The sequence below is a fragment of the Mus musculus genome, chromosome 15, assembly GCF_000001635.26.
Source record: "Mus musculus strain C57BL/6J chromosome 15, GRCm38.p6 C57BL/6J".
Taxonomy (NCBI): domain Eukaryota; kingdom Metazoa; phylum Chordata; class Mammalia; order Rodentia; family Muridae; genus Mus; species Mus musculus.
In genome coordinates this window covers 80232369-80257545 of record NC_000081.6, presented here as the reverse complement: position 1 = coordinate 80257545, position 25177 = coordinate 80232369, and the positions used below count along the sequence as shown (strand labels likewise).

General features: G+C 48.6%; 2 protein-coding genes across 8 annotated transcripts; both read right to left on the bottom strand.

Annotated features, from left to right (window-relative positions):
- On the bottom strand, positions 1-2362 carry Atf4 (activating transcription factor 4). Of its 2 annotated transcripts, NM_001287180.1 has the most exons (4): positions 2262-2362; positions 1861-1978; positions 1025-1339; positions 1-912 (listed from the first exon to the last, which is right to left on the bottom strand). In NM_001287180.1, the coding sequence occupies exons 3-4, from the start codon at positions 1245-1247 to the stop codon at positions 86-88; spliced, it is 1050 nt and encodes a 349-aa protein (NP_001274109.1). In that variant the 5' UTR covers positions 1248-1339; positions 1861-1978; positions 2262-2362; the 3' UTR covers positions 1-85. The 2 variants fall into 2 exon arrangements, with proteins under 2 accessions (NP_001274109.1, NP_033846.2); NM_009716.3 differs by having other exon boundaries at positions 1861-2362.
- A 1811-nt stretch (positions 2363-4173) lies between these two features.
- On the bottom strand, positions 4174-23582 carry Mief1 (mitochondrial elongation factor 1). Of its 6 annotated transcripts, XM_030248555.1 has the most exons (8): positions 23365-23582; positions 22988-23112; positions 22766-22864; positions 21393-21741; positions 10659-10809; positions 9495-9672; positions 9043-9305; positions 4174-8217 (listed from the first exon to the last, which is right to left on the bottom strand). In XM_030248555.1, the coding sequence occupies exons 5-8, from the start codon at positions 10800-10802 to the stop codon at positions 7411-7413; spliced, it is 1392 nt and encodes a 463-aa protein (XP_030104415.1). In that variant the 5' UTR covers positions 10803-10809; positions 21393-21741; positions 22766-22864; positions 22988-23112; positions 23365-23582; the 3' UTR covers positions 4174-7410. The 6 variants fall into 6 exon arrangements, with proteins under 6 accessions (XP_030104415.1, XP_006521010.1, XP_030104417.1 ...); XM_006520947.4 differs by lacking the exon at positions 22766-22864; XM_030248557.1 differs by lacking the exon at positions 22988-23112 and having other exon boundaries at positions 9043-9219; positions 23365-23580.
- Between the last annotated feature and the right edge of the window lie 1595 nt (positions 23583-25177).

Here is a 25177-nt window from a genome sequence, read left to right as displayed (position 1 = left end):
TAGGTACTTTCACTACAAAATAATTTATTACAGCAAACACAGCAACACAAGACTATGTACAAGCACAAAGCACCTGACTACCCTATTACGGAACTCTCTTCTTCCCCCTTGCCTTACGGACCTCTTCTATCAGGTCTTTCAGATACTGGATCTCCTTGGCCAGAGAATCTGCCTTCTCTTTCAGAGCCTCATTCTTTTTTTCTAGCTCCTTACACTCGCCAGTGAGGGCCTCCTGCTCAGCCCGCTTCTTCTGGCGGTACCTAGTGGCTGCTGTCTTGTTTTGCTCCATCTTTTTCAGCTTCTTATCCAATTTCTCAGTCTTCACTTTAGCTGTCAAACTAACTCCAGGTGGGTCATAAGGTTTGGGCCGAGGAGACCCACGGGAACCACCTGGAGAAGGCAGATTGTCTGGTGGGGCCCTGGAGGTGGAGGGGCTATGCTGGGGAGAGCCCAGGTAGGACTCTGGGCTCATACAGATGCCACTGTCATTGTCAGAGGGAGTGTCTTCCTCCTTTACACATGGAGGGATTAGAGTAATGTAAGCAGCAGAGTCAGGCTTCCTGTCTCCTTCAGAGATATCAACTTCACTGCCTAGCTCTAAACTAAAGGAATGCTCTGGAGTGGAAGACAGAACCCCTGGGGAACAGGGGAAAGGCTGCAAGAATGTAAAGGGGGCAACCTGGTCGACTTTTATTAAACTTTCTGGGAGATGGCCAATTGGGTTCACTGTCTGAGGGGGCTCCTTATTAGTCTCTTGGACTAGAGGGGCAAAAAGATCACATGTGTCATCCAACGTGGTCAAGAGCTCATCTGGCATGGTTTCCAGGTCATCCATTCGAAACAGAGCATCGAAGTCAAACTCTTTCAGATCCATTTTCTCCAACATCCAATCTGTCCCGGAAAAGGCATCCTCTGGGAAAAGAAATTCAGGTGTGAACGGTTCATGTCATATTCGGGAGGCAGAAAGCCATTAGAACACCAGATCCATATGAAAAGGGCACACCAGGACAGCCGTCCTACTCACCCTTGCCGGTGTCTGAGGCACTGGCCAAGCCATCATCCATAGCCGGCCATTCCGAGGAGCCCGCCTTGTCGCTGGAGAACCCATGAGGTTTCAAGTGCTTGGCCACCTCCAGATAGTCATCTAAGAGACCTAGGCTTTCTTCAGCCCCCAAACCCGACTGGTCGAAGGGGGACATCAAGTCCCCCGCCAACACTTCGCTGTTCAGGAAGCTCATCTCGGTCATGTTGTGGGGCTTTGCTGGATTCGAGGAATGTGCTTAACTCGAAGGTATCTTTGTCCGTTACAGCAACACTGCTGCTGGATTTCGTGAAGAGCCTGGATGGGGACCCAAAAGCAAGTCCAGTCATCTTTCTATCTAAGATGCCGGATGGCCAAATCCCAGAAGCGTCTACAGGGAGAGCACGCGGGCCCAAGGCCATTGTGTAAGCCTCCCCGGCCGCCAGCTCGGGTTGCACAAGATGGAGGCTTAGCTTTGCTTCACCGGCCACCCAGAGGAAGCAGCTTGTCCTCGCGTCCTAATACGGCCAAGGCCGCCGCGCCCCGCCCCCGTGACTCACACCCCCGCCCCACCGCCATCTTGGGCATCGCCACGTTCGCAGGATGACACGGGGACCCCGGTGAGCCCGAGATGATTAAGCTAAGACAGGACGAAGGGGCAGCAGTAGCGCTTTAGACACTCCTCCGCCCAGCTCTGCCCGGGAGCGCCGGCGTCGCAGGCAACGCAAACAAGGCCGACGCGTCCGGCCGCTTGTAAAACCGCGTGTGCCGGCCACCGCGCCCGGGCCGCACCCAACCACAGCGAGGCCCCCGCCCTCCGCGGCCGGCCCCATACTCACGCCATGGCTTAGGCCGGTGGGGGTTGCCGCTGCAGAGCCTGGTGCTGCTGCCGCCGCTGCAAAGGCCAACGCTGCCGCAGGCACTGCTGCCTCTAATACGCCATGGTGGCCGCAAGCCCTGCGGGAGGGGAAGAGGAAAGGGACACCCGAGCACACAACTTAAACCGGCAGACAGCAAGCAGAAATGGCGGCGGCACGCCCTAAACCCGCCCTTTATAGCCTCGGCCAGGGACGCAGCACACCGCGTATCCTCCCACTGTGGTCACGTGATCCTACCGCAGCGCCACCAAACCGCCTCTCACTGACGCCCTCGCCCGCCCCAACCCTTCTCCGCTGTGCTCGGGGGGTAACTGTGGCGTTAGAGATCGTCCTAAAGGCCCCATGAGAGAAAAGTGCACTACTTTATAGGTTGACGACCAGCCGCGGTCTGGTTCCGGAGCGCGGAGGGATCGCTCGTTGACGAATTTCCGGTGTCTTACAAGGCGGGGTGGGACACCTAGCCAAAGCTCTGACGGTCAAAGCCGAAGCTGCCAGGTTATCACGCGAGACGCCGTCGGAGCGCGCGTCGAGCTGATTGGCCCAGGCGTGGCGAGTCACCTAAACCTCAAGTTCCTATTGGCTCTGCACCTGGGCGCTCTAGGATCAGGGGTCTGCGTGGAAAGGGAGGAGCCACCAGAGGTTCCGGGCGCCAGACTGTCACACCTGCCATCTCTTGTCAGATGTGATCCATGTGTATTTGCTCTCTCCGGCATCGCTCCGCACCGAGCAAACAGCTTCCAGGCGTGACCTTTGGGCTGGAAGCCATCTTTTCATGTATTTGTTGTTTCCAGAACCGAGTGGGCAGGCTTCAGGCATGTGGAGAGACCCTTCTGAGTTAGCTGGTCCAAACCTTCAGCTTCCTGTCAGTCCTGGGACAGGGACGGCACTTGGAGGCAGGGCGTTCGTGTTGGGGTCTTCTTGGGAGATATTCCGGTTCCTCCAGTTCAGCGATTTCCCCTGAACCGGGGAAACATGCCTAACCTCAGGTCTAACCTCCTATGCCCATCCTCCCATCATAGAGGCCCTCACTGCCGGTTTGTATAGGGTCAGTTCCCTTAAGATCAGGTTTATTCAGTTGGCTCTCAAGCCTTAACTTCCAGGTATCACCTTCCCAAGAAGTCATCCTGATGAGTGAGCCTGCCGCCTAAGTGATCGGGAGCCCCAGGTACTGGTCAAGGCCTCACCATAAAGGATGCTGTTTTGAGAGTGCTGAGAGGCTCTTTCCAACTCCAGCCTGGAAATCTTAAAAAGAGTTTCCACTTCTGTTTAAGTGACTCACACAAATACCACTCAACTGGCACAGTGCCTGCCACTTACTGCTCAGTGATTATTTGCAAGCCTTGTACAACCCAACCCTAGCGCTCGGGTACCATAGTTCAAGGTCGTCCTTGATTATATGATTGATTGCTATTTATTAATTCGAACCTAACTCTCCAGTCCCTATATCCCTAACTCCATCCTCCTTCCTCAGAGGAGCCTTTATTATTGTTTACTGAGACGGAACCAACCATAAAACACGAGGCCTACATAATGAGATGTTTTTATACCCAAAGAAGTCACAAGTGCATGTGCACACATACAGAAGTTACCTAGTCTTTCCATGCAAAAGCAACAAAAGGGTAACTATGTCCTCTCTTTGCTCTGGAAACCAAAACAGCAGCCACACTGCTACATTAAGTGGACATCCCTTACAAGTTTCTGTCCCCTAAGCATAATGTACCCTGCAAACCATGGTTTTTAACCTATGCTGAGTTCCTAACTCTATGATGTATGCCCACCCCTTGCTTTGCTAAACTCCTGAACCTGTGATACATGACTGCCTTTTGCTATACAAAAACGTGCCTCCCCAGAAACCTTCCACGTGGTGTAAGCTTGCACTTCTTTTTCTGGCCTCCTTTCTAACAGCCAATTATCCTAGCAGCTGTTTTCTATCACATGTATCTACCCTGCAGGCAGCCTGGAGTCCCCCCACTCTTCTGTTAGGGTGCTAACAACCAATTATCCCAACAGCTGTTTTCTATCAACCCTAATGCTTTCCCATAAGAGTCTCCAAACAGCCAGTGAGGGGCTGTTTGGCTGGCCAAAGCTTGCTTAACCAGTCATGGAAATTTTTTCTCAGCTCTAACAAGGCTCCTGACCATACAGGTTGGCCATACAGAAGTTTAAAATTATTGACACTAGAGATCCCAGGAGAATGTCTGGTGGCTTCTTTTCCCCCGTCGTATTCCTAGCACCGATGTAAGAATATACCTGATACCACATAGACACGTCAGAGTTGTTGGAAAGGAGATTTTTATTTTCTTCTTCCCATGCTGCAGAAGACGCTGATTTCACCAGTTCAATTTCTCTCCTTCAAGGAGAAGGAGGATAAAGGTTCTCTGGGCCTTAGTAGCTAAGCTGCTCCTATATGGCCCCAGCCAAGACAGGACACAAAGATTAGTGACTGATTCCATTCTACCAGCAGGCAAGTGACTGGAAGGCAAGTTGTGGACTTGGCCTCAGAGACCAAGGGTTTAAAAGACTACAAGGTGATCAAAATAAAAGTTAACACCCACATCACTCCACCTGCAGTTAAACATAGAACCTGCATGCTGATATTCTGGACACTCAGTCTCAGGGGCTTGTAACCTCCTAGCCTGGTACAAGGGTCACTGTGTTCCCAAGGGCCTCCTCATTTACCTTGGCTTGAGCTTTTATACTAAAAAAGCTAAAGTTGTAGCAAATGCTCTCAGTTTTATCAAGTCATAATGCCAAGGAAATGTACCTTGGTAGAAGGCTCTGAACACACAGTGCATCCTGCTCTCAGATCTCCCAGCCTGAAGCGGATTCATCTTAACCATCAGAGCCAGCCCTGCAGTGGATTACAGTGGAGTAGGAGATGATGGGCCACTCCAACAGTTTTTCTCTTTATTTTTTTAAATTCCAACTGTTGATACTTAGAAGAATACTGCTATCCTGAATTCCATTTTTGGGAAAGGGCAACAAAGAACCAAAAAATAAATAAATAAATAAATTTGGATTTACTTGGTTACCAGGGTAATGTGTACAGTTTTAGGCATCAAGTATATAGTCTGCTAATCTTGACACTCTCAAAATACCTCCCAAACAGAAGTAGGGGCCTAACAGTGGAATTTCCTGCAGGCAAAAGTGGGAGTAACTGAAGAGAAAGGCAGAGCAGTGGCACAGCCAACTGGGTCTTTCAACAAAGAGGGAAGCAGGGCAGAGCATCTTTTCTTCCATCCAAGCATCCCAGAGCATGTGGCCGCCTCCCATACTTTATGACAAAGAATGACAGCAAAGAAGGCATGCCCAGCTAATCCACAAACCCACCAGGTTAGAGCTGGTCCCATTTGTCCTTGTTCTGAGGACTTCTAAGAGGTTCCTGCTTATAAGATGGCCAAGTCATGATCTTGGATTGCAAAGCATAGTCCAAAGTCAAAGCTGTTCATAAAGACAGGCAATAAATTCATTGCTTTTCCTAAATTCACAGTGACAAATGATAAATTCATTGCTTTTCCTAAGTTCACTAACATATGGCTGTGATTTAGGACATTTGGAATCTTGAGCATCTTCAAGTTCTGGGGGTTCATTTGCACTCTGCCTGGCATCCTAAATGGAATCAGTTCAGAGATGGCAGCTGAGGAGTCTTATAATACTTCTGACAGGAAATCTAACTCCTCTCTAAAATCTGGTTTTGCAGCATTCTACCAGCTCTCCCTCCAACAGGCAGCAGCAAGAACCTTGGACTGTCTATGCCAGCCCTTCCATGCCTACTCAGTCCAACTTAGCAATAGATGTTTTCAGCTCCTACTTTGTTTTTATTAACTACCAGGAGGGCATGTTTCAGTTAAGGTTCTTGGCTTTATCACGTTTCTCATACTATCTTATACAAATCAAAAAGAAACTCCTTTAGAAGTCTTTACACATGTGTGGGAGAACAGGAAAAAAGGCTAAATATATAGCCTAGCTCAACCTCCTAACCTGTGGAGAGGGGTGTGTGTCTCTACCCTAATTTCAAATGGGTTGCTGCAGAGTCAGTGCTATTTATAGTCATTTTGTGTCACCCTCATTAGGAACAACACAGCCACAGAGTGCATCACCAGAATCACACTGATGGAGAGGTAGTAAGAACAGATAAAGAAAGACCTGATGGGAGAACACAATACTAGAATGGCAAATCAGAACCAGAGTTACTGTCAGCCTCTTGTCATGAACGGAAGAAAAAGGACACATAGAAATGACATTCCAAATGTCCCTTCCCCCACCCATAGGATGATTACATGGCCATATATAGCAATCTTAGCAGCAAGGTGGGAAGCCCCAACTCTTTTCTGTGGGTCTTATCTATGTACTCTCTTCCTAGGTAGCACCAATCTTCCCAGGAGTCAAGTGAGGGAGCAGGGCTGGCATGGTCATGTGCCCTCTGGCCTGTGGAGGTACCTATAGTGGCAAGGACAGGGGTCAGGTGGGAGGTTCTGGCCCTGGGTATGTTCCTGCTCTAAGGCAACACCTAAGAAAGATAAAGCCTGACAAGAAAGCAAATGTGGTCACTGGGTTTCGGCTGGCATTCCCTCCTTTTGCCTTCCCATGGCCTCCGTGGCTAAAGCAAGGCCACCTTCTACCAGCAATTAAGGGGAAACCAGCATCTTACAGGTGCTGCCTGTGAAGCCCCCACACCTGCCTTGTCTGTGTGACTCTGATGACCACACATAGAAACAAACAGTGAGACACAGGCTCTCCAAATCAGCTTCAGCGTGCTAGCCCTGAGCTTCCGCTGACAGCCATAAGGAAGCACCTCATAAGCCTCTGATAAAACAGTTGCAGCCGGCGCCTCCAGTGTTGGTCAATGCCCCGTCCCCACGATCAAAAGCCTTAGCTCAGATAAAGAGGAGTTGCTTAGGGTAGGGAGAGGAGATAAGCTTGTTTTCCAGGAACCATGGGCAAAGGCTGATTTGCCAGGGCAGAGGCTCTTTGCCAGCCTCACCCTGGAAACCTAAATACTGTCTTATTCCTCTGCAGAGCTCAGCCTGGAAACATGCAATCACTCTTCTGTGACATCAACTACAGGCAACATCTTCATTAGGCAAATGTACTCTGGGGACAAGAGCCACCAGGGTGACCAAGAAAGAGAAAGATAGAGAAGAGAGCAAACAAGAGGCCAAGGGGCAGAACCGGACATAGCAGACAGAAAAGCAAGAAAACCGGGCCAAAAACAAAACACCCAAAGGCTGAGGCCAGCACTCCACACCCTCTGTTTGTTCCAAAAAAAAAAAAAAAAAAAACCAAAAAAACAAAAAACAAAAAAACTCAGCCTAGAGTAAGGCGGCAAGTGGGGAGCACAGTGCTTGGTTACAAAAATAGGGGTGGGTGGGGAAACCGCAGGGACGTCAATCTCATCAGCATGAAGTGACCAGGACAATTACCAGCAAAACAGGAGGCACCTAGGGACCCTGTGAGGCACCAACCACGTAGCCAAGTGTTTCTAACGGAGAGACTGGGCCTTTACCTGCCCTACGTCTGCAGCAGCACCTCCGGCTCAGACAGCGAGCAGTAGAGGGTATATCCCAACTCGTCTATTTCTTGAGGGGTGAGCTCTGCAAATAGGTTCACCTTAGGGTTCAGGGCACTGGGCAAGACCCCAGCCTCCAAGTAGCTGATGAGTCCCCTCAGGGCCTGTAGAAACCGGTCAGCCAACATGTCTGGAGACCAGTCAGCCTCCTCCTGGGCCAAGTGGAGGATGACGTTGGTTAGCTGGCTGGCAGTGAGGTGGCCCAGAGCTGGAGTGGACTTGCATATGGCCTTGAGGATCTTGAGGCAAAGAGACCGGCAGCCGGAGTCCGCCTGGTCCAAAGCCCGTAAGCGTGCTGTCTCAGCAGGGCGAAGGCTCAGCCGCCACAGGTTGTCATACTGAGCTAACCGGTGTGGTCTGGCCACCAAGACAGTGTCACCAAGGGTTACTGATGGCAGGAAGTCAATGACAAGATGTTTGTCCTTCTCATACTGAACTTCTAGTGTCAGGGCCTCTGGGGGTGGTGCTGGTCGGATCACATAGTCTAAGAGGGACCCTATGGCTGGCCAGTTGATGGAGCCTGCCACCACTTTCTCAAAGGTGTCTGCCACTGTCTTTGGGGAGAGGTAGCCACCTACAACACATCGGTCCCAATAACTGCTACCACGAGGAAAGTACTCTGGGTTCTCACGACGAACCAGGAAGAAACCAGGGACATTCATGATGGTGTCCTCCCCAGGTATGCATGACCACAGGTTCTGCTCCAGCACAAGGGGGACAATGAGTTGGATATGGTCAGCCGTCACCACCTGCCAGAGCACAATTAGAAAGAGTTGGTTTCCTTTTGTTTCTTAATTCTTTATTACAGTATGTGTATGTATGTGTGTGTGTATGTGTGTGTGTGTATTTGATGTGTCATGACATGTGGAGGTCAAAGGTAACTTACAAGAGTCAATTCTCTCCTTCAACCATGTGGGACCCAGGAATTGAACTCGGGTCATCAGATTTGGTGGCACCTTTACCTGCTGAGTCATCTCACTGGCCCCAGAATTAGAAGGTTTTAAAGGGCTTTACCATGCTTAAGACATATACTACCTACAACATAAGTCCCTATCATTTTGTATTTGGCAACAGCAATGGAAACTAATGGTTCAATTAGCACACACAGAAAGCAGGACAAGAATACAGTAGAAGGCAGGTTTCTTAGAGCTACCCTGGTTCAGGCTTTTGTTTTTTTATTTTTGAGGTAGGATGTCATATAATCCAGGTGCTGGCCTCAAACTACATAGCTGAGGTTGACCTTAACCTTTGGACCCTTTATCTCCTGAGTGTTGACATGATAGGTCTGGGTCATAGGTCTGTGGCCTATTTTATGCAACACTGGGAATTGAACCCAGGACCTAATAAAAGTTTGTAAACTGAGCTACGCTCCTAGCCCCTAAAGCATCTTAAAAAGTATTTGTGACATACAAACAAGAAAGGATGAAGCAGAGAAGCAAACACTACTGTGGGGCAGGATTTGTAAGCAACAGGCTTTCTGGTTGAGGCCCAGGAACAAATGACTTTCTTGATAATCCCCACCACTGCGGAGCATCTGTCCACCCCCAGCACACCCTTCATTCGAACTGTATTACCTGCAGATCATCATAGAGGCTGCCACTCAAGTACATGTCCCGAAGTGGCATATCAGGCAGCTTGGCCCGCAGGAAGCTCCGGAGCTCAGCACATATGTCCACCGCAGCTTGCTTGGCCCGAGCCTGCTCTCCAGCAGGGATGGCTGCCCGGTTCCGGTAGTAAGAAAGAAGTTTCTCCTGCAGGGACATGCGGAGTCGTGACTTCTTCAAGTCTACCTGGCCCCTCCTGGCCAATGGTTTGGGCCGGGGTGGGCAGAATGTATCTGCCAAGGCAAGAGAGAGAGGCATGTGAGCTCTGCCCAAGCTTGCTTAGGCCACAAAAGTCCCAGTCCCAGGAAGGAAAAGGACCTGGCACGAAGGGCAAACTGCCTGACATTCCCTGCTGAGAAGTCTCTGCACCACAGCAGCTCTAAGGGCAGAAGCAGCCCCAGAAGGCTCAAGGAGTTCCTCACCTGTGTCAAAGGCAGAAGAGTCTGTGGGAAGGGTCTGCAGGGACCGGCTCAGGCCTGCCTTCATGTCCTTGTTCAATAGGCGAGGAGAGCCCATCCAGTTTGGCTCCTCCCAGCTCCTCTTCCCTGAATGGCTTAGGCGGGTAGGGCTGGTAGGGGCACTGATTGCCCGGTCATACATCTGCAATACCAGAGAGGACCGGGGAAATACATATACCAGCCCTCCTCCTTCCCCTTCATTCCCAACACCCCCCCTTCCCCCGACTCTGCCCCATTAAGTTCAAGACATTTTTTGTTGTCTTTGTTGATGGTGGTACAGGGGATGGGACCCAGGGCCTTGTGCATGCTGAGCAAACACTCACTGAATTACATCCTCAGACAATTTTTTCCACTTTACTACAAGTCAATTTTACTTAAATCAGGACTGTCCAACAAAATCACTGTTAGCCATTCATGATCTGAATTCTAGTGTATGAATTAAATTACAGTACACATAAAAAGGCCATCAGACATTTGTTTTGTAATAAACGTGGTACTGATATTACCTATTAGTCACCTTTTTAAGAAAAACTATTAGGTTTGCCCTTTCTCCTTTTTTTAAAAAGATTTATTTATTTTATGTATATGAGTACACTGTCGCTGTCTTCAGACACACCAGAAGAGGGCATCCGATCCCATTACAAATGGTTGTGAGCCACCACTGGGTTGCTGGGAGTTGAACTCAGGACCTCTGGAAGATCAGTCTCAGCTCTTAACTGCTGAGCCATCGTTCCAGCCCACAAATACAATTTTAACAAAATATTTTCAGTTTGGTCAGCTGAAACTGTGATGTAGAACTCATGAACTAAAAGGGTTCTCTGGCTAGCTAGGTGTATCAGAGGACCCAGATAGAGGTAGATGCTTTAAAAATAAGAGTTAGAGAAGTATCCGTGTGGTTGCTATTCTAAATCATGTCATCAAAGAAGGAAGGGTAGCTGGGTGGGCTGCTGTGTTTTACTTCCTGGATGCATTTTTTTCATCTTCAGTGATCTCTTTATGGAGAAGCCTAGAAGCAAGCTGCCAGATGAGCCAATATGCTCCAATTACACTGTCAGTCTACCTCAGGAGAGCTCCTCCTTGTAAGTAACTTACCACCTCCCACCCAGGGACCAGGCTGCATGCACTTACCCGCTTAACTGCCAGTGTGGCAATGCCCAACATAGCTGCTCCACCCACACCCAGCACCAGCCGGGCATTGGAGAGCACAAAATCGATGGCCGTACCAATGCCATTGTCATCCTTCTTCCCTTTGCGCTCACCAGCGCCTGCCATTGCTCACCTGGAAATGAAGACAACACAGCCATCACTGCCTGAGACCGCAGAAGCCCCACTTTATGTTCCTCCCCATGTGAAATCTAAGGCTGCATACGCTAAGGTCCAGAGGGAAGTACCACAGCCCGTGACAGGAAAAGAAATGCCAGTGTATACAGCAGAAAACCTTTCACAGACCTGAGACTAGCAAACATAAGTCCATAATCAATCCAAGTTTTGTACTCCAGTGAAGTACCTCACTGCCTTAGTTAGGGTTTTACTGCTATGAACAGACACCATGACCAAGGCAAGTCTTATAAAGGACAACATTTAATTGGGGCTGGCTTACAAGTTCAGAGGTTTAGTCCATTATTATCAAGGTGGGAGCGTGGCAGCATCTAGGCAGGTATGGTGCAGACAGAGCTGAGAATTCTACATCTCATCTGAAGGCTGCTAATGGAAGACTGACAGGCAGCTAGGATAAGAGTCTTCAGCCCACACCCACAGTGACATACCTACTCCAAAAAGGCCATACCTCCTATAGTTCCACTCCCTGGGCCAAACATATGCAAACGACCACAATCCACTTCCTGGCCCGCATAGGCTTATTCAAACATCTGAGTCTATGGGGGCCCATACCTAAACATAGCATAATCCAAAATACATTTAGTCCAAATTCCAAAGTCCCTATAGTCTATAGCAATCTCAACAATATTAAAAGGCCAAAGTTCAAAGTCTCTTCTGAGATTCATCCAATCACTTAACTGTAATTCCCAAATCAAGACAGGAAACCAGCTGGGCAAACTCCAAACTCTTCATCTCCAAGGTTGATGTCACAGCAGTCTTCAGATCTCTAACTCCTTTTTCATCTTTGTTGACTGCAACAAACTTCTTTTGATGGGCTGTTCCACTCCCTGTTAACAGCTTTCCTCAGCAGATAACCTATGGCTCTGGCATCGAGAACATCTTCAAGTCTCCAAGGCAACTTCAATGTTACAGTTTCTTGTTCCAATATCTGGGATCCACACATGAGTCTTCTGGGCTTCTCCTTAGGGCTGGTGTCACTTCTCCAGCTCTGCCCTCTGTAGCACTCTAAGTTTGATCCATTCCAATGCTGCTACTATTCTTGGTGATCAACCCATTGGACTGGTAACTCCAATACACTGGGGTCTTCTGCTGTAGCCAGGCTTCACCAATAGTCTCTCATAGGCTCTCTTCATGGTGCCCAGCTTCAACTCCTTTGCATGGTCCCTTCAGTCCTGGGACATCAACTGCAACTGAGGCTGCACCTTCACCAATGGCCTTCCATGGCCTCTCACAGTGCCAAGCCTCAGCTGCTCTTCATGACCCCTTCGTGCCTTCAAAATTGGTACCAGCTGGGTGACTTTTACACATATCAAGTATAGCTGCAGCTCAAGGTACAACCTTGGCTATCTATCTCTAGAACACAGCTTCTTTGTGCTCTCAGAAAACACTTCCCAGAAGATTTCACCTCAATGATGCTGGTCTCTTCTTCTTTTTTTTTTTTTTTTTTTTTTTGGGAGAGATGGCTCAGTAGTTAAGAACCATTTCTCTCTCTCTTTTTTTTTAAAGATTTATTTATTGGTTATATGTAAGTACACTGTAGCTGTCTTCAGACACTCCAGAAGAGGGAGTCAGATCTCGTTACAGATGGTTGTGAGCCACCATGTGGTTGCTGGGATTTGAACTCCAGACCTTCGGAAGAGCAGTTGGGTGCTCTTACCCACTGAGCCATCTCACCAGCCCGCTGGTCTCTTCTTAATCACCACTAATTTCTTAGCTCCAGCTAACCAGCATCAATTTGTCCTCTTGAATATACAGCCAGAGCCTAATGACCAAAGCTGCTAAGTTCTGAAGCTTCAGGAGCTGGAACATTACATCATCACTAGCTTTCCATTTTCCAACTCCTTTACTACCTAACCCTGACTATTCTGGATGCCTGTCTCCTGGGATTAACAGTATGTACCACCAGGCCTGGATTTAAGCTTATCTGAAATGAACTACAATCCAGAACTGGAAGGCTCACCTGTGATTCTGATCTTGAGGCTGGGAGATACAAGTTACTGACTTGGACCTTGGCATGGAGATCTTGAGGCATAGTGGCTATGAATCCCAGGAGACTAAGGTAAGGAGATCTCTGAGTTCAAGGTCATCTTCGACAAGGAAAGTCCCAGACCCAGGCGTGGTAGCATACACCTTTAACCTGTGCCACACCTCCTGGAGACCTATATAAGGACATTGGAAGAAGGAAGAGTCTCTTCTTCCCCTGCTTGCCTTGTGGAACTGAGCAACTGCTAGATCCTTGGACTTCCATTCACAGCTGCTGCTGACCATTGTTGGGGAGATGGGCTGCAAACAAATTCCCTTACTATATGTAGACTACCCATAAGTTCTGTGACTCTAGAGAACCCTAATATACCCACCATACAAGACAAGCCTCCCTACCATTTACAATATGGCTTTGATAGGAAAAGCCTTTATTTAGCCACTGCTTTGGGAATGTTAGGATTAAGAAGTAGACAGGCATAATGACAGATGCTTGTAATGGAAGTCACATTTAAAAAAAAAAAAAAAAGGATTCATCAAATCCAAAAATACTCTTTCCCTCACTACGCTCACAAGACAGCACTTTTCTCTCCCCTATCTTTTACTTTCAATTAAAGCTTCAGGTTCAGGGATATAATGAGAGATTATTTGGCCAATTAGAATATATTCCTACCTCAAATGCATAGAGAAGCCAAAGAAAAGTTAAACATGGCATGTACACATGGGGTCAGGTAAGACAGATAAGGTCACCGTCCTCCCAGCCACCACTGCCACAGAGGTGGCATACGTGACATCCAGCAGAGGCAGAGTATTCTGATCAGGAAAGACAGGACACTCACTCACAAGTCCACAAATGACCTCTTTTTTTTTTTTTGGCTTTTTTTTCGAGACAGGGTTTCTCTGTATAGCCCTGGCTGTCCTGGAACTCACTCTGTAGACCAGGCTGGCCTCGAACTCAGAAATCTGCCTGTCTCTGCCTCCCAAGTGCTGGGGATTAAAGGTGTGCACCACCACCGCCCGGCATGACCTCCATTTTAAGATAACCCTTTACAGGTAGATTTACAAGAAGCAGCAGCACTAGGTGCAGAACTCTCTAAACCATCCTTTAAAGAAACAGCAGTAAGGAGGGTTCTGCCTCCTTCCAAGTTGGAGTCAGCAGAGGGCTCACTGAGCCTGCCAGTCTTTGGCCCTGCTGATGTCTCAGAAGATCACAGTGGGTTCAGTGTAACAGTAAACGTGGGTTTTAGACTCAGGAATCCTAAGACCTGAACACTTGCCTTGGGCCTGAGCTAATTTGTTAGGTGACCTCAAATGGGCCACTTAACACCCCAGCTATGATTACGTCATGGCCGAAATCACAGGGCTGTAGTGAGGAAAAGCACTGGTTGGAACAATGCATGCAAGTACCTCATCCACTGCAAACCCAGCCTCCAACAGCCATCACTAAGTCAGATTTCCATCCACGGAGAAGGGCTGCAACCAGCTGTCCAGCTACACCGCGTGCTTTAAGATGAAGCTCAAACAGCCTCAGAACACAGAAATTCTGCTGGGCTTGATATCAAAGCTGGGAAGCAGGGCAGGCTTGTTAAGGGCCTCCCCAATAATCTAATTCAATACTCACTCCCACCCAAGGAACTAAGTGGCACCCCAGACCTGGTATCCGGGAAGAGAGCACCCACAAGCTCACAAAGAGACAAGGTCTTCAAATCCTCCTCATTCAGGTTACTGTCCCTCCAGCATCTACCCTAAGTCCACTGCCTCCAACCTCCAGTAGGCATAAGACTCCTCCCCTGGCAAGGAGTCAGGCTTGGCTCCTCAGGGCAACCAAGGAGGAGTTCTATGTTTAATAGGTACAGTTTCAGATTAACCAGGTTAAAAAGAAAAGTTCTGCCGGGTGTGGTGGCGCACGCCTTTAATCCCAGCACTCGGGAGGCAGAGGCAGGCGGATTTCTGAGTTCGAGGCCAGCCTGGTCTACAAAGTGAGTTCCAGGACAGCCAGGACTATACAGAGAAACCCTGTCTCGGGAAAAAAAAAAAAAAAAAAAAAAAAAAAAGAAAAAAAGAAAAGTTCTGGAAGCCTGTTGCATGATACTACTGATCACTTTAACCACCTAAAATTGCTTCCAAAAAAAAAAAAAAAACACACACAAAGAAAAGAGTGACCAGGAGAGAAGGCTAGGGATAACTGCTCTGAACTATTTCCCTAGACACAGGTGATACAATACCCATGTTTCTGCTCAGTGAGTCATTAAAGCCTTGCAGTTCCCTAGCTAGAAAGCATACAAGTGGAACTTAACTGAATGATAAGTCCAGGCATTTCCATTAACCCTCATGTGCAGCTGAGTGCATGTGATGACAGTAACTAACCCTCATGTGCAGCTGAGTGCATGTGTGATGACAGTAACTAACCCTCATGTGCAGCTGAGTGCAGGTGATAGTAACTAACCCTCATGTGAAGCTGAGTGCATGTGATGACAGTAATTAGCCCTCATGTGCAGCTGAGTGCATGTGTGATGACAGTAACTAAGCCTCATGTGCAGCTGAGTGCATGTGATGACAGTGACTAACCCACATGTGCAGCTGAGTACATGTGATGACAGTAACTAACCCACATGTGCAGCTGAGTGCATGTGATGACAGTAACTAACCCTCATGTGCAGCTGAGTGCATGTGTGATGACAGTAACTAACCCTCATGTGCAGCTGAGTGCATGTGATGACAGTAACTAACCCTCATGTGCAGCTGAGTGCATGTGTGATGACAGTAACTAACCCTCATGTGCAGCTGAGTGCATGTGTGATGACAGTAACTAACCCTCATGTGCAGCTGAGTGCATGTGTGATGACAGTAACTAACCCTCATGTGCAGCTGAGTGCATGTGTGATGACAGTAACTAACCCTCATGTGCAGCTGAGTGCATGTGATGACAGTAACTAACCCTCATGTGCAGCTGAGTGCATGTGTGATGACAGTAACTAACCCTCATGTGCAGCTGAGTGCATGTGTGATGACAGTAACTAACCCTCATGTGCAGCTGAGTGCATGTGATGACAGTAACTAACCCTCATGTGCAGCTGAGTGCATGTGTGATGACAGTAACTAACCCTCATGTGCAGCTGAGTGCATGTGATGACAGTAACTAACCCTCATGTGCAGCTGAGTGCATGTGTGATGACAGTAACTAACCCTCATGTGCAGCTGAGTGCATGTGATGACAGTAACTAACCCTCATGTGCAGCTGAGTGCATGTGTGATGACAGTAACTAACCCTCATGTGCAGCTGAGTGCATGTGTGATGACAGTAACTAACCCTCATGTGCAGCTGAGTGCATGTGTGATGACAGTAACTAACCCTCATGTGCAGCTGAGTGCATGTGTGATGACAGTAACTAACCCTCATGTGCAGCTGAGTGCATGTGATGACAGTAACTAACCCACATGTGCAGCTGAGTGCATGTGATGACAGTAACTAACCCTCATGTGCAGCTGAGTGCATGTGATGACAGTAACTAACCCTCATGTGCAGCTGAGTGCATGTGATGACAGTAACTAACCCTCATGTGCAGCTGAGTGCATGTGATGACAGTAACTAACCCTCATGTGCAGCTGAGTGCATGTGATGACAGTAACTAACCCACATGTGCAGCTGAGTGCATGTGATGACAGTAACTAACCCTCATGTGTAGCTGAGTGCATGTGATGACAGTAACTAACCCTCATGTGCAGCTGAGTGCATGTGATGACAGTGACTAACCCACATGTGCAGCTGAGTGCATGTGATGACAGTAACTAACCCTCATGTGCAGCTGAGTGCATGTGATAGTAACTAACCCTCATGTGAAGCTGAGTGCATGTGATGACAGTAACTAACCCTCATGTGCAGCTGAGTGCATGTGATGACAGTAACTAACCCTCATGTGCAGCTGAGTGCATGTGATGACAGTAACTAACCCTCATGTGTAGCTGAGTGCATGTGATGACAGTAACTAACCCTCATGTGCAGCTGAGTGCATGTGATGACAGTAACTAACCCACATGTGCAGCTGAGTGCATGTGATGACAGTAACTAACCCACATGTGCAGCTGAGTGCATGTGATGACAGTAACTAACCCTCATGTGCAGCTGAGTGCATGTGATGACAGTAACTAACCCTCATGTGCAGCTGAGTGCATGTGATGACAGTGACTAACCCTCATGTGCAGCTGAGTGCATGTGATGACAGTAACTAACCCTCATGTGCAGCTGAGTGCATGTGTGATGACAGTAACTAACCCTCATGTGCAGCTGAGTGCATGTGTGATGACAGTAACTAACCCTCATGTGCAGCTGAGTGCATGTGATGACAGTAACTAACCCACATGTGCAGCTGAGTGCATGTGATGACAGTAACTAACCCTCATGTGCAGCTGAGTGCATGTGATGACAGTAACTAAGCCTCATGTGCAGCTGAGTGCATGTGATGACAGTAACTAACCCACATGTGCAGCTGAGTGCATGTGATGACAGTAACTAACCCACATGTGCAGCTGAGTGCATGTGATGACAGTAACTAAGCCTCATGTGCAGCTGAGTGCATGTGATGACAGTAACTAACCCACATGTGCAGCTGAGTGCATGTGTGATGACAGTAACTAACCCTCATGTGCAGCTGAGTGCATGTGATGACAGTAACTAACCCTCATGTGCAGCTGAGTGCATGTGATGACAGTAACTAACCCTCATGTGCAGCTGAGTGCATGTGACAGTAACTAACCCACAGTGGAAGCAGTGGATCAGCAAACAGCAGCCCAAAAAGGCCTCAGAAGCAGCTTGCCTCTGTCCTACTCCAGCCTTCCTCCTACCTCTCCTCAGAGACAAAACATTTGAAGTAGCAGGGTATGCAGCCTTTAATCCCAGGGGACTGAAGGAGAAGGCAGATGCAGGTGGATCTCTGAATTTGAAGTCAGCCTGGTCTACAAAGTGAGTTCCAGGCCAGCCAGTGCTACAATGTGAGACCCATCCCAAAATTAACTAACTAGAACTTAGAAGCTATTTCCCTCAAAGCCAACTAAAAAATATCTCACTAGGTGCTAGGAATAGCTCAATGGTAGAGCATTTGCCTTTCATGCTCAAGGCTCCAGGTTCCATCCCAGCGTCACCAGCCCCGTCCTCCCCCCACCAAAAAAAGAAGAAAAGCACTTTGTTTTAACTCTACTTCTCCCTACCTTTCTGTGTAAGTCTGTAGCCACCCTGGCTGACTACAGGTCTTTCTTAAGACTTCTGTTCGAGAAAGGGATCTACTCAACACCTAACAGAGAAAATGACTTTACTTAGGGATCAAAATAAGACCTGAGAAGACAGGCAGGCCTCGCTGAGCCTCCATCTCAATCCATCATTATTTATGCGACATGCCCAGGTCTCTAGTACACAGCTGTCCAATTACTGAACCTAAGCAGAAAACGGGTGACTCATCCTGATTGGGCCTTATTCTGAGTGTTCCACACAAGTTACGAACCATTAGTCCCTCCCCAGAACCATGTCACCCAAGCTGACCTCAAACTACCTACATAGCCAACACTGGCCTTGAATTCCCCGATCCTCCTGTCTCCTCTCAAGTGGTATGATTACAGGTATGTATCACCATACCTGGCTGTTATCTTCATCTTAAAGATAAAGAAACTGAGGTGCATGTCGATAACTAGCCCAGAGTAACTTACATGTCAGGAAAATGTGAATCCAGAGCTTACTGCTGGGAGAATCAATCCACAGGACTCCCAACCAACCTGTGACACCACTAGGCTATAGCTTCATGGAAGCATTCTGGCACATTCCCTGCTATGAGTGTAATGTCTGACACATTTTCTACTGTAATGAATGAACTAACCCTGTGTCATTTGAGGGGTTTGTTTTGCTTTGTTTGTTTCTTCCAGACACAGGCAATTGTTTAGCCTAGGCTGACAAATTTACTACCTGTCCCAGGCTTTCCCAGACATAGTCTGCTGTACAGCCAAAGCTGACCTCAAGTTTACTACCTGTCCCAGGCTAACTGAACTTGCGATCCTCGGGCCTTAGCCTCCTGACTACTGGGATTACAGGTTAGTGCCACCACATCCAGCTTTTCATTTTCCCTTGATAGCAGGATTTAGCACAATCACAATCAAAACATCAGAGTGTGTTTCAGTAACTCCCTACTTCTTCAGACCCACCGCCTCCTCTGAGCAGAGAGGACTCCATGGGCACCCCCGAGCTCTGGTCCTATGCTGTCAAAGGCGGGTCTACCAATCAGTGTTAAGTGGAGCTAAGAACTGAAAGACACTGTAAGTTCCTGCTTTCTATCTTAGCGGGTATTACCCTCTACTGACTGGCAAGCCGTGTACAACAGCTATACTCTTAGTCTTTCTTTCTTTTCCTTGTTTTAAAACATCATCTATGGTGCCCAGGCTAGCTTCAAACTAAGGCTCCTCGTACCTGTTTTCTGAGTACTGGGATCACCAGCATGCTGCACAACCATGCCCCAGCTTCATGCGGCTTTCCTTCAGCCTCTTTCCCCTCCTCTCAGCCAGCTAGCCACCAAGTCCTACTGCTGTCTATGCTGTTACAGTACACATGCCGACTAGGCTATGGTACATAGGACCAGCTCACTACTCTATCATCTGCTCCAGGGTCTCTCACCAATTTGTTCTCCACACTACCCTGGCATTCTAGACAGAAATGTGACTGTCATTCCCTTCTTAGACAGCTGTGATGAGCCAGGAGGTGGTAGTGCATACCTTGAATCCCAGCACTCAGGAGGCAGAAGTAGGTGGATCTCTGTGAGTTCTAGGACAGACAGGGCTGCACAGAGAAAACCAAAGGCTATGGCATTCTAGACAGAAATGTGACTGTCATTCCCTTCTTAGACAGCTGTGATGAGCCAGGAGGTGGTAGTGCATACCTTGAATCCCAGCACTCAGGAGGCAGAAGTAGGTGGATCTCTGTGAGTTCTAGGACAGACAGGGCTGCACAGAGAAAACCAAAGGCTATGACAGTCCCCCAGTCAGATACTAGGTTCCACAAGAGGAAATTAAATGTCCTTCCGTCCATGGCCCAAAGTCCACTCTGTCACAGTCCTTGTTCCATTCTAACCACAACCAAACACATTTCCAGGCTACCAAGTGAAGTTTCCACCCAGCCATTTGTTTATTCTCTCCCACTGCAGCAAGCTTCTGTTTCTCATTTGAAGCAGACCTCAAACATCTTTTCTGTAACTACACAAGTCTCTCCTACCAACCAAGAGAAAGCCATCTTCATTCCTATCTCCACAGCTTTTATACAAGCCCTGGCATAGCCCTGTTCATATCTGAATTACTGCCCACTGAATTTGAATTTCTCCTTAGTCTGAGGTTGTTTTTTGTTTCTAAGATTTATCATATCATCTATGCACCATGGGTGCCCAATGCCTGTGGAGATCAGAAGAGATCATCAGATCCCTTGAAACTGGAGTAATGGACAGTTATGAGCCATCTTATGAGTGCTGGGAATTGAATCTTGGTCTTCTGCAAAAACAAGTGCTCATAACCACAGAATCATGTCCCTAGCCCTAGTCTAAAGTTCTTAATGGACTCTTTCTTCTCTAGCCCCAGAGCCTAGGCATCTAGAGACCTCTGAAAGGTTCCTGAATTAAACATGGCCATCGCATGGCACTGGGGCTTCTTGATGGCAATGTCCTCAAGAGTAAATAGAGCTAGGGCCAGGGAGATGGCTCAGTGGATAAAGACAGTTGCAGACAAGCCTGAAGACCAGCGTTCAAACCCCAGGATCCCCAAAATAGAGAGTCAGAGCTCCCATAAGTCTTCTGACCTCCCCATGCATGCTAAGGCATATACACCCACACCCCAATAAACAAATGCAACTTTACGAAAGGGCACAAGAACACAACCACTCATATTTAATATTCTCAAATATATGAGAGTCTGTGAAATAAAATACCAGTTCTGTTCTGGTGGGGCTCGCAAACGACCCATCTGCAGCATGCCACTTTCAGTGCTATCTGTAATGGTCTCACCGAACCCAGGTTAAGGACTACTACTTCTACTTCACAGGTAATCAAGGTTTAGAGAGTCGCCCGTATCCCACAGCTACTAGTTAACAGTGCAGGATTTGAAGGCAGGCACTAAATATGATTGTTATACCAACTATGCAATAATGATAAGCTTGTGTTTCAGCAAACACGGTGTGTGTGATGCAGTCTAACTGAGCAGACAAGCTGACTTGGAACTGAACTCTGATGACTTTAGCCACTCGTTTCTAATATTCGCATATATATAGTACTCTATGACATAAAACGATGCCCACTCTTTTCTGGTGGGGTTTGTAATCCAGTTAAGGACCCACATCTATTGGTGTGTGTGTGTGTGTGTGTGTGTGTGTGTTGGTTTTTTGAGACAGGGTTTCTCTGTGCAGCCTATACTTTATCTAGTGAGTTTTAGGGAGTAAAGAACATACTCTGATGGCAAAGGTCTTCCTTTTCCTAGCTTCTTGCCCAGAAAGAAGAAACCTCTAAGACCAAGGATTGAGCTACCTACCTGAGGCTTCCTAATGCATCTGTGAGGTGGGGTGGGGAGCCGGGAGTGTCTCTGAAGGCACCTTTGTCTTCGTCTTGGGACTGGGGTAGGAGGGGAAAAGAGGATCCTAGATAAGGCCTCCTAGTTTGCTATGGAGGAAGACCAGGCCCTTCTCCAGCTGCTTCTCTCGAGCCTCCAGATTCTCAAGCTTCTGATTTTTCCTGAATTCTCGGCGGATGGAAGCAAAGTAGAAGTCTCGATCAGTGTAGCGAAGCTCTCGGCCTTGGCGCAGCAGAGCCCGGTACAGACACAGCACTGCCTCTCGGCTCCAAGGGGCCATGGGGGACCGACGTGTACTAATCGTCACACTCTACAGAGAAGACACAGAAGGCTAGAGTCAGAACTGATGACAGCAGGGCCTGCTAGACACTGTGTGTGTGTGTGTGTGTGTGTGTGTGTGTGTGTCTGAGTTGGGGGGAGGGAGGGATGGCAGGGGTTCTTAATGCCAGACTCAGAGACTTCCAAGGACTCATGGCAAAGCTGGGATCAGCTTCCTCCCTGTAAACAGCCCCTCCTGGAGAAGTTCAGTTTAAGGCTCACCAGGGTTCAAGAAGTAGAGTTTGAGTCCTGGCTGTGCCATCCCACTGCCCGGGCACTTAGCATAAAGTACAGTGGGCATCAGCTTCCTCATTGTAAAACAGAGATAACAAAGACATCATGAGAGTACTTACTACACAAGGTTATTTTGAGAACTGCTCCTAAAAAGCCCCTGTAATGGGACTCTACCAGACAGTGTGGCCTAGAGTAGTTAAAGACCAGGATTTATATCTGGATCCTGGTACCACCATATAAGCAGCATCACGCTGATTGGCCTTATTGTTTTAATTACTTTTTTACTTTTTTCTGTATGGGTATTTGCCTGCATGTTTGTCTACATGCCAGTTTGCCTTGAGAGTGTAACACTGTCATATCCTTAGACTGGAGTTATAATATATACAGTTGTGAGCCACCACAGAAGTGCTGGAAATTGAGCCTGGGTCCTCTGAAAAGCAGCCAGTGCTCTTAACCACAGAGACATCACTCTATCTCTTCTTTCTTTCTTTCTTTCTTTCTTTTTATTCTTTCTGTTTTTGCTTTCTTTTGCTTTTGTTTAATTTGGTTTCCTGATGCAGGGCCTCTCTACGGAGCTCTGGCTGTCCTAGAACTCACTCTGTAAAGCAGGCTGCCCTCAAACTCTGAAATCCTCCTGTCTCTGCCTCCTGAGAGCTGAGATGAAAGATGTGTGCCAAGTATGTGACATCATTCCCAAAAGGAAGTGATTTGCCCACTCACCAAAACAATCCAGACCCTAACTCGCTGGAATGAGGTGGGGGCGGGGGGGGGGGGTGTCTTACATGTGTGCACTTCAGGGCGTTCAGCAAACTTTGCCAGCACAGGGCCCAGGGCTCACCAACCTCAAAACTAGGCTGGAAGGAGGAATCCTCCCCATAACCCTATGAGGAAGAAACAGTTGTTGTATGAGCCTGTATGTGTTTCAGGGGTGAAGGGAGTTCCTGGATGAAAAACAAAAAATGATCTGAACTTTGGGCTCCAAGACAGAAGCAGTAGCCTCTGACCTTGCTAACTTCCAGCGCGAACCGGGGCAAGCCACCGCTGTCCCTTTTTCCTCAACTGCAGAACAGCTCCCCTTTGGCCCTGAGGGTCTTCCGGGATGCAAAAGATGCAGAAAAACAACGGAGGGCTGGAAGGAGAACGTCACGCAGGGGCTGGAACGAGGTCGCTGAGTGACTGACTACGGGCTCCGATCGGGGTACAACGCCCAGAGGACGGGAACGCAGACCCCGGGGCCAGGCTGGCTCTGTGGCTTGAGGCAACCGGGTCTTGAGGCGGGGCGGGGCGAAGCTTGGAGGCCCCGGTGGGAGCCGGTAGCCCCCAAACTGGCCCGAGCTCAAACGGGCGATCCCCGGCCGCCCTCATTCGCTCCCTCACTCACCCGCGGACCACGCGCTACCTTTCCTCAGGACTCGCCACTCGCCCAGTACCTCTCTCCGGGTCACCCATCAACATGGCCCCTCTACTTCCGGGGCACGACCTCGCTCGCGGGGCCGACGGAGACGCGACAGGGAGCGCGGAGGCGGGCGGAGGCGGAAGCACTTCCGGTCGGCCCCTCCGTAGCCTCCCTCCGGAGGCGGAGCCCGGAACTTAGTCCAGCGCTGCCCGTCGTGGGGCCCCGCCCACAGACGCAGCCCCGCCTCCTAGGTGACGTTACCTAGCTCCACGGCCCCTCCTCCGAAAGCGTTACTGTGCAGTCTCTGTGTAAACTCAGTGCTGGCTGGGTGTGGCTTAAGGGAGGAGCCGCAAGTCGTCGCCCTCCACCTGCTGCCTACGTCTGGCCTGCGAGAGGCTCTGACCACACTGAATTGATTACTTGACACACTGCATTTTGTCCAACCCAACCTCTCTGTTTGGTAGACTTCAGCATTCCAGTGTTACACTTGGGAAAATCGAGGCCGAGGGAGGCAGGGTCATTTGCACTGAAAGCTGAGCCCTGCAGAGGCTCACAGTGGGTCCAAGCTCAGTATTCCTCCAAAGTGTGTGGCTTTCCATTCTTTTAGGCCGCCCTACTTTGCTTTTTAAAGAAAGAAGTTTGTGACCCAAATAAATCTAGTTTGTGAAATTTCCAGCTAGAAGACCGGGTAACCTATCCCTCGGGACAGTCTCCTAAGTAGACGAGTTTTCCACTCGTAAAGGACAAGGAGACCCTCTGGGGGAGACCTTAGGATTACCCACTCACACACAGAGTCTCGGATGTCAGGATTACCTTTTCCAGATTCACTAACCTTCCCACACTCACCCCACTCCTGCCCCATGCTCCCAGTATAATGGGGGCTAAACATTAAAGTGTCTTCCAGCCCCCACATATCTGTGGTGTTTTGGAGACCAGAGACCAGCCAGCCGAGACACTGATGCAAACCTCAGGGTTCAGCCAGGTTTCACAGAGCATGGGCAATCTGGGATCCTCTGGACTGGGTACAGGACTGGACATAACTATCAACTCACATCATAAGGAAACAGGACCTTATAGGAATTGCAGCTCAAGGGGAACATTCATTTACCCAGGGCACAGGTTCAGGTACAGTAGGCATTTCACTGGTGAATGGATGGACTGTGTCTTAGTCAGGGTTTCTATTCCTGCACAAACATCATGACCAAGAAGCAAGTTGGGGAGGAAAGGGTTTATTTGGCTTACACTTCCATACTGCTGTTCATCACCAAGGAAGTCAGGACTGGAACTCAAGCAGGTCAGGGAGCAGGAGCTGATGCAGAGGCCATGGAGGGATGTTCTGTACTAGCTTGCCTCCCCTGGCTTGCTCAGCCCGCTTTCTTATAGAACCAAGACTACCAGCCCTGAGATGGTCCCACCCACAAGGGCCTTTCCCCCTTGATCACTAATTGAGAAAATGCCTTACAGTTGGATCTCATGGAGGCATTTCCTCAACTGAAGCTCCTTTCTCTGTGATAACTCCAGCTGTGTCAAGTTGACACAAAACTAGCCAGTACAGACTGGAAGGTCAAAGAAAGGTCAGGGGTCAGAGTGATCAAGTCTGTCTGGTTTGGAAAGGGCCTTTGTGCTGGTGGTACACTTGGGGCAGCGGGTTCAGTTTCCTGAGCCTTGCTTTGCTCCTGTGAATGCACTTGCCTAGTACACACATTGCCCTGGGATGCATTCAGTGCTGAAGGAGGACAAAGAAGATGACCTCATGGGACTAAAGATTAGAATTAAATGTCAGAGAGCATGAAAAGGT

Excerpts from the sequence above, each read along its gene's own strand:
- Atf4 (NM_009716.3), bottom strand. The coding sequence starts at position 1,247 with ATGACCGAGATGAGCTTCCTGAACAGCGAAGTGTTGGCGGGGGACTTG. Across the intron at positions 913-1,024 it reads TGCCTCAGACACCGGCAAGG|AGGATGCCTTTTCCGGGACA; the intron begins GTGAGTAGGACG and ends TTCTTTTCCCAG.
- Mief1 (XM_030248555.1), bottom strand. The coding sequence starts at position 10,802 with ATGGCAGGCGCTGGTGAGCGCAAAGGGAAGAAGGATGACAATGGCATT. Across the intron at positions 9,673-10,658 it reads CCACACTGGCAGTTAAGCGG|ATGTATGACCGGGCAATCAG; the intron begins GTAAGTGCATGC and ends CTGGTATTGCAG. Across the intron at positions 9,306-9,494 it reads CTCTTCTGCCTTTGACACAG|ATACATTCTGCCCACCCCGG; the intron begins GTGAGGAACTCC and ends TTGCCTTGGCAG.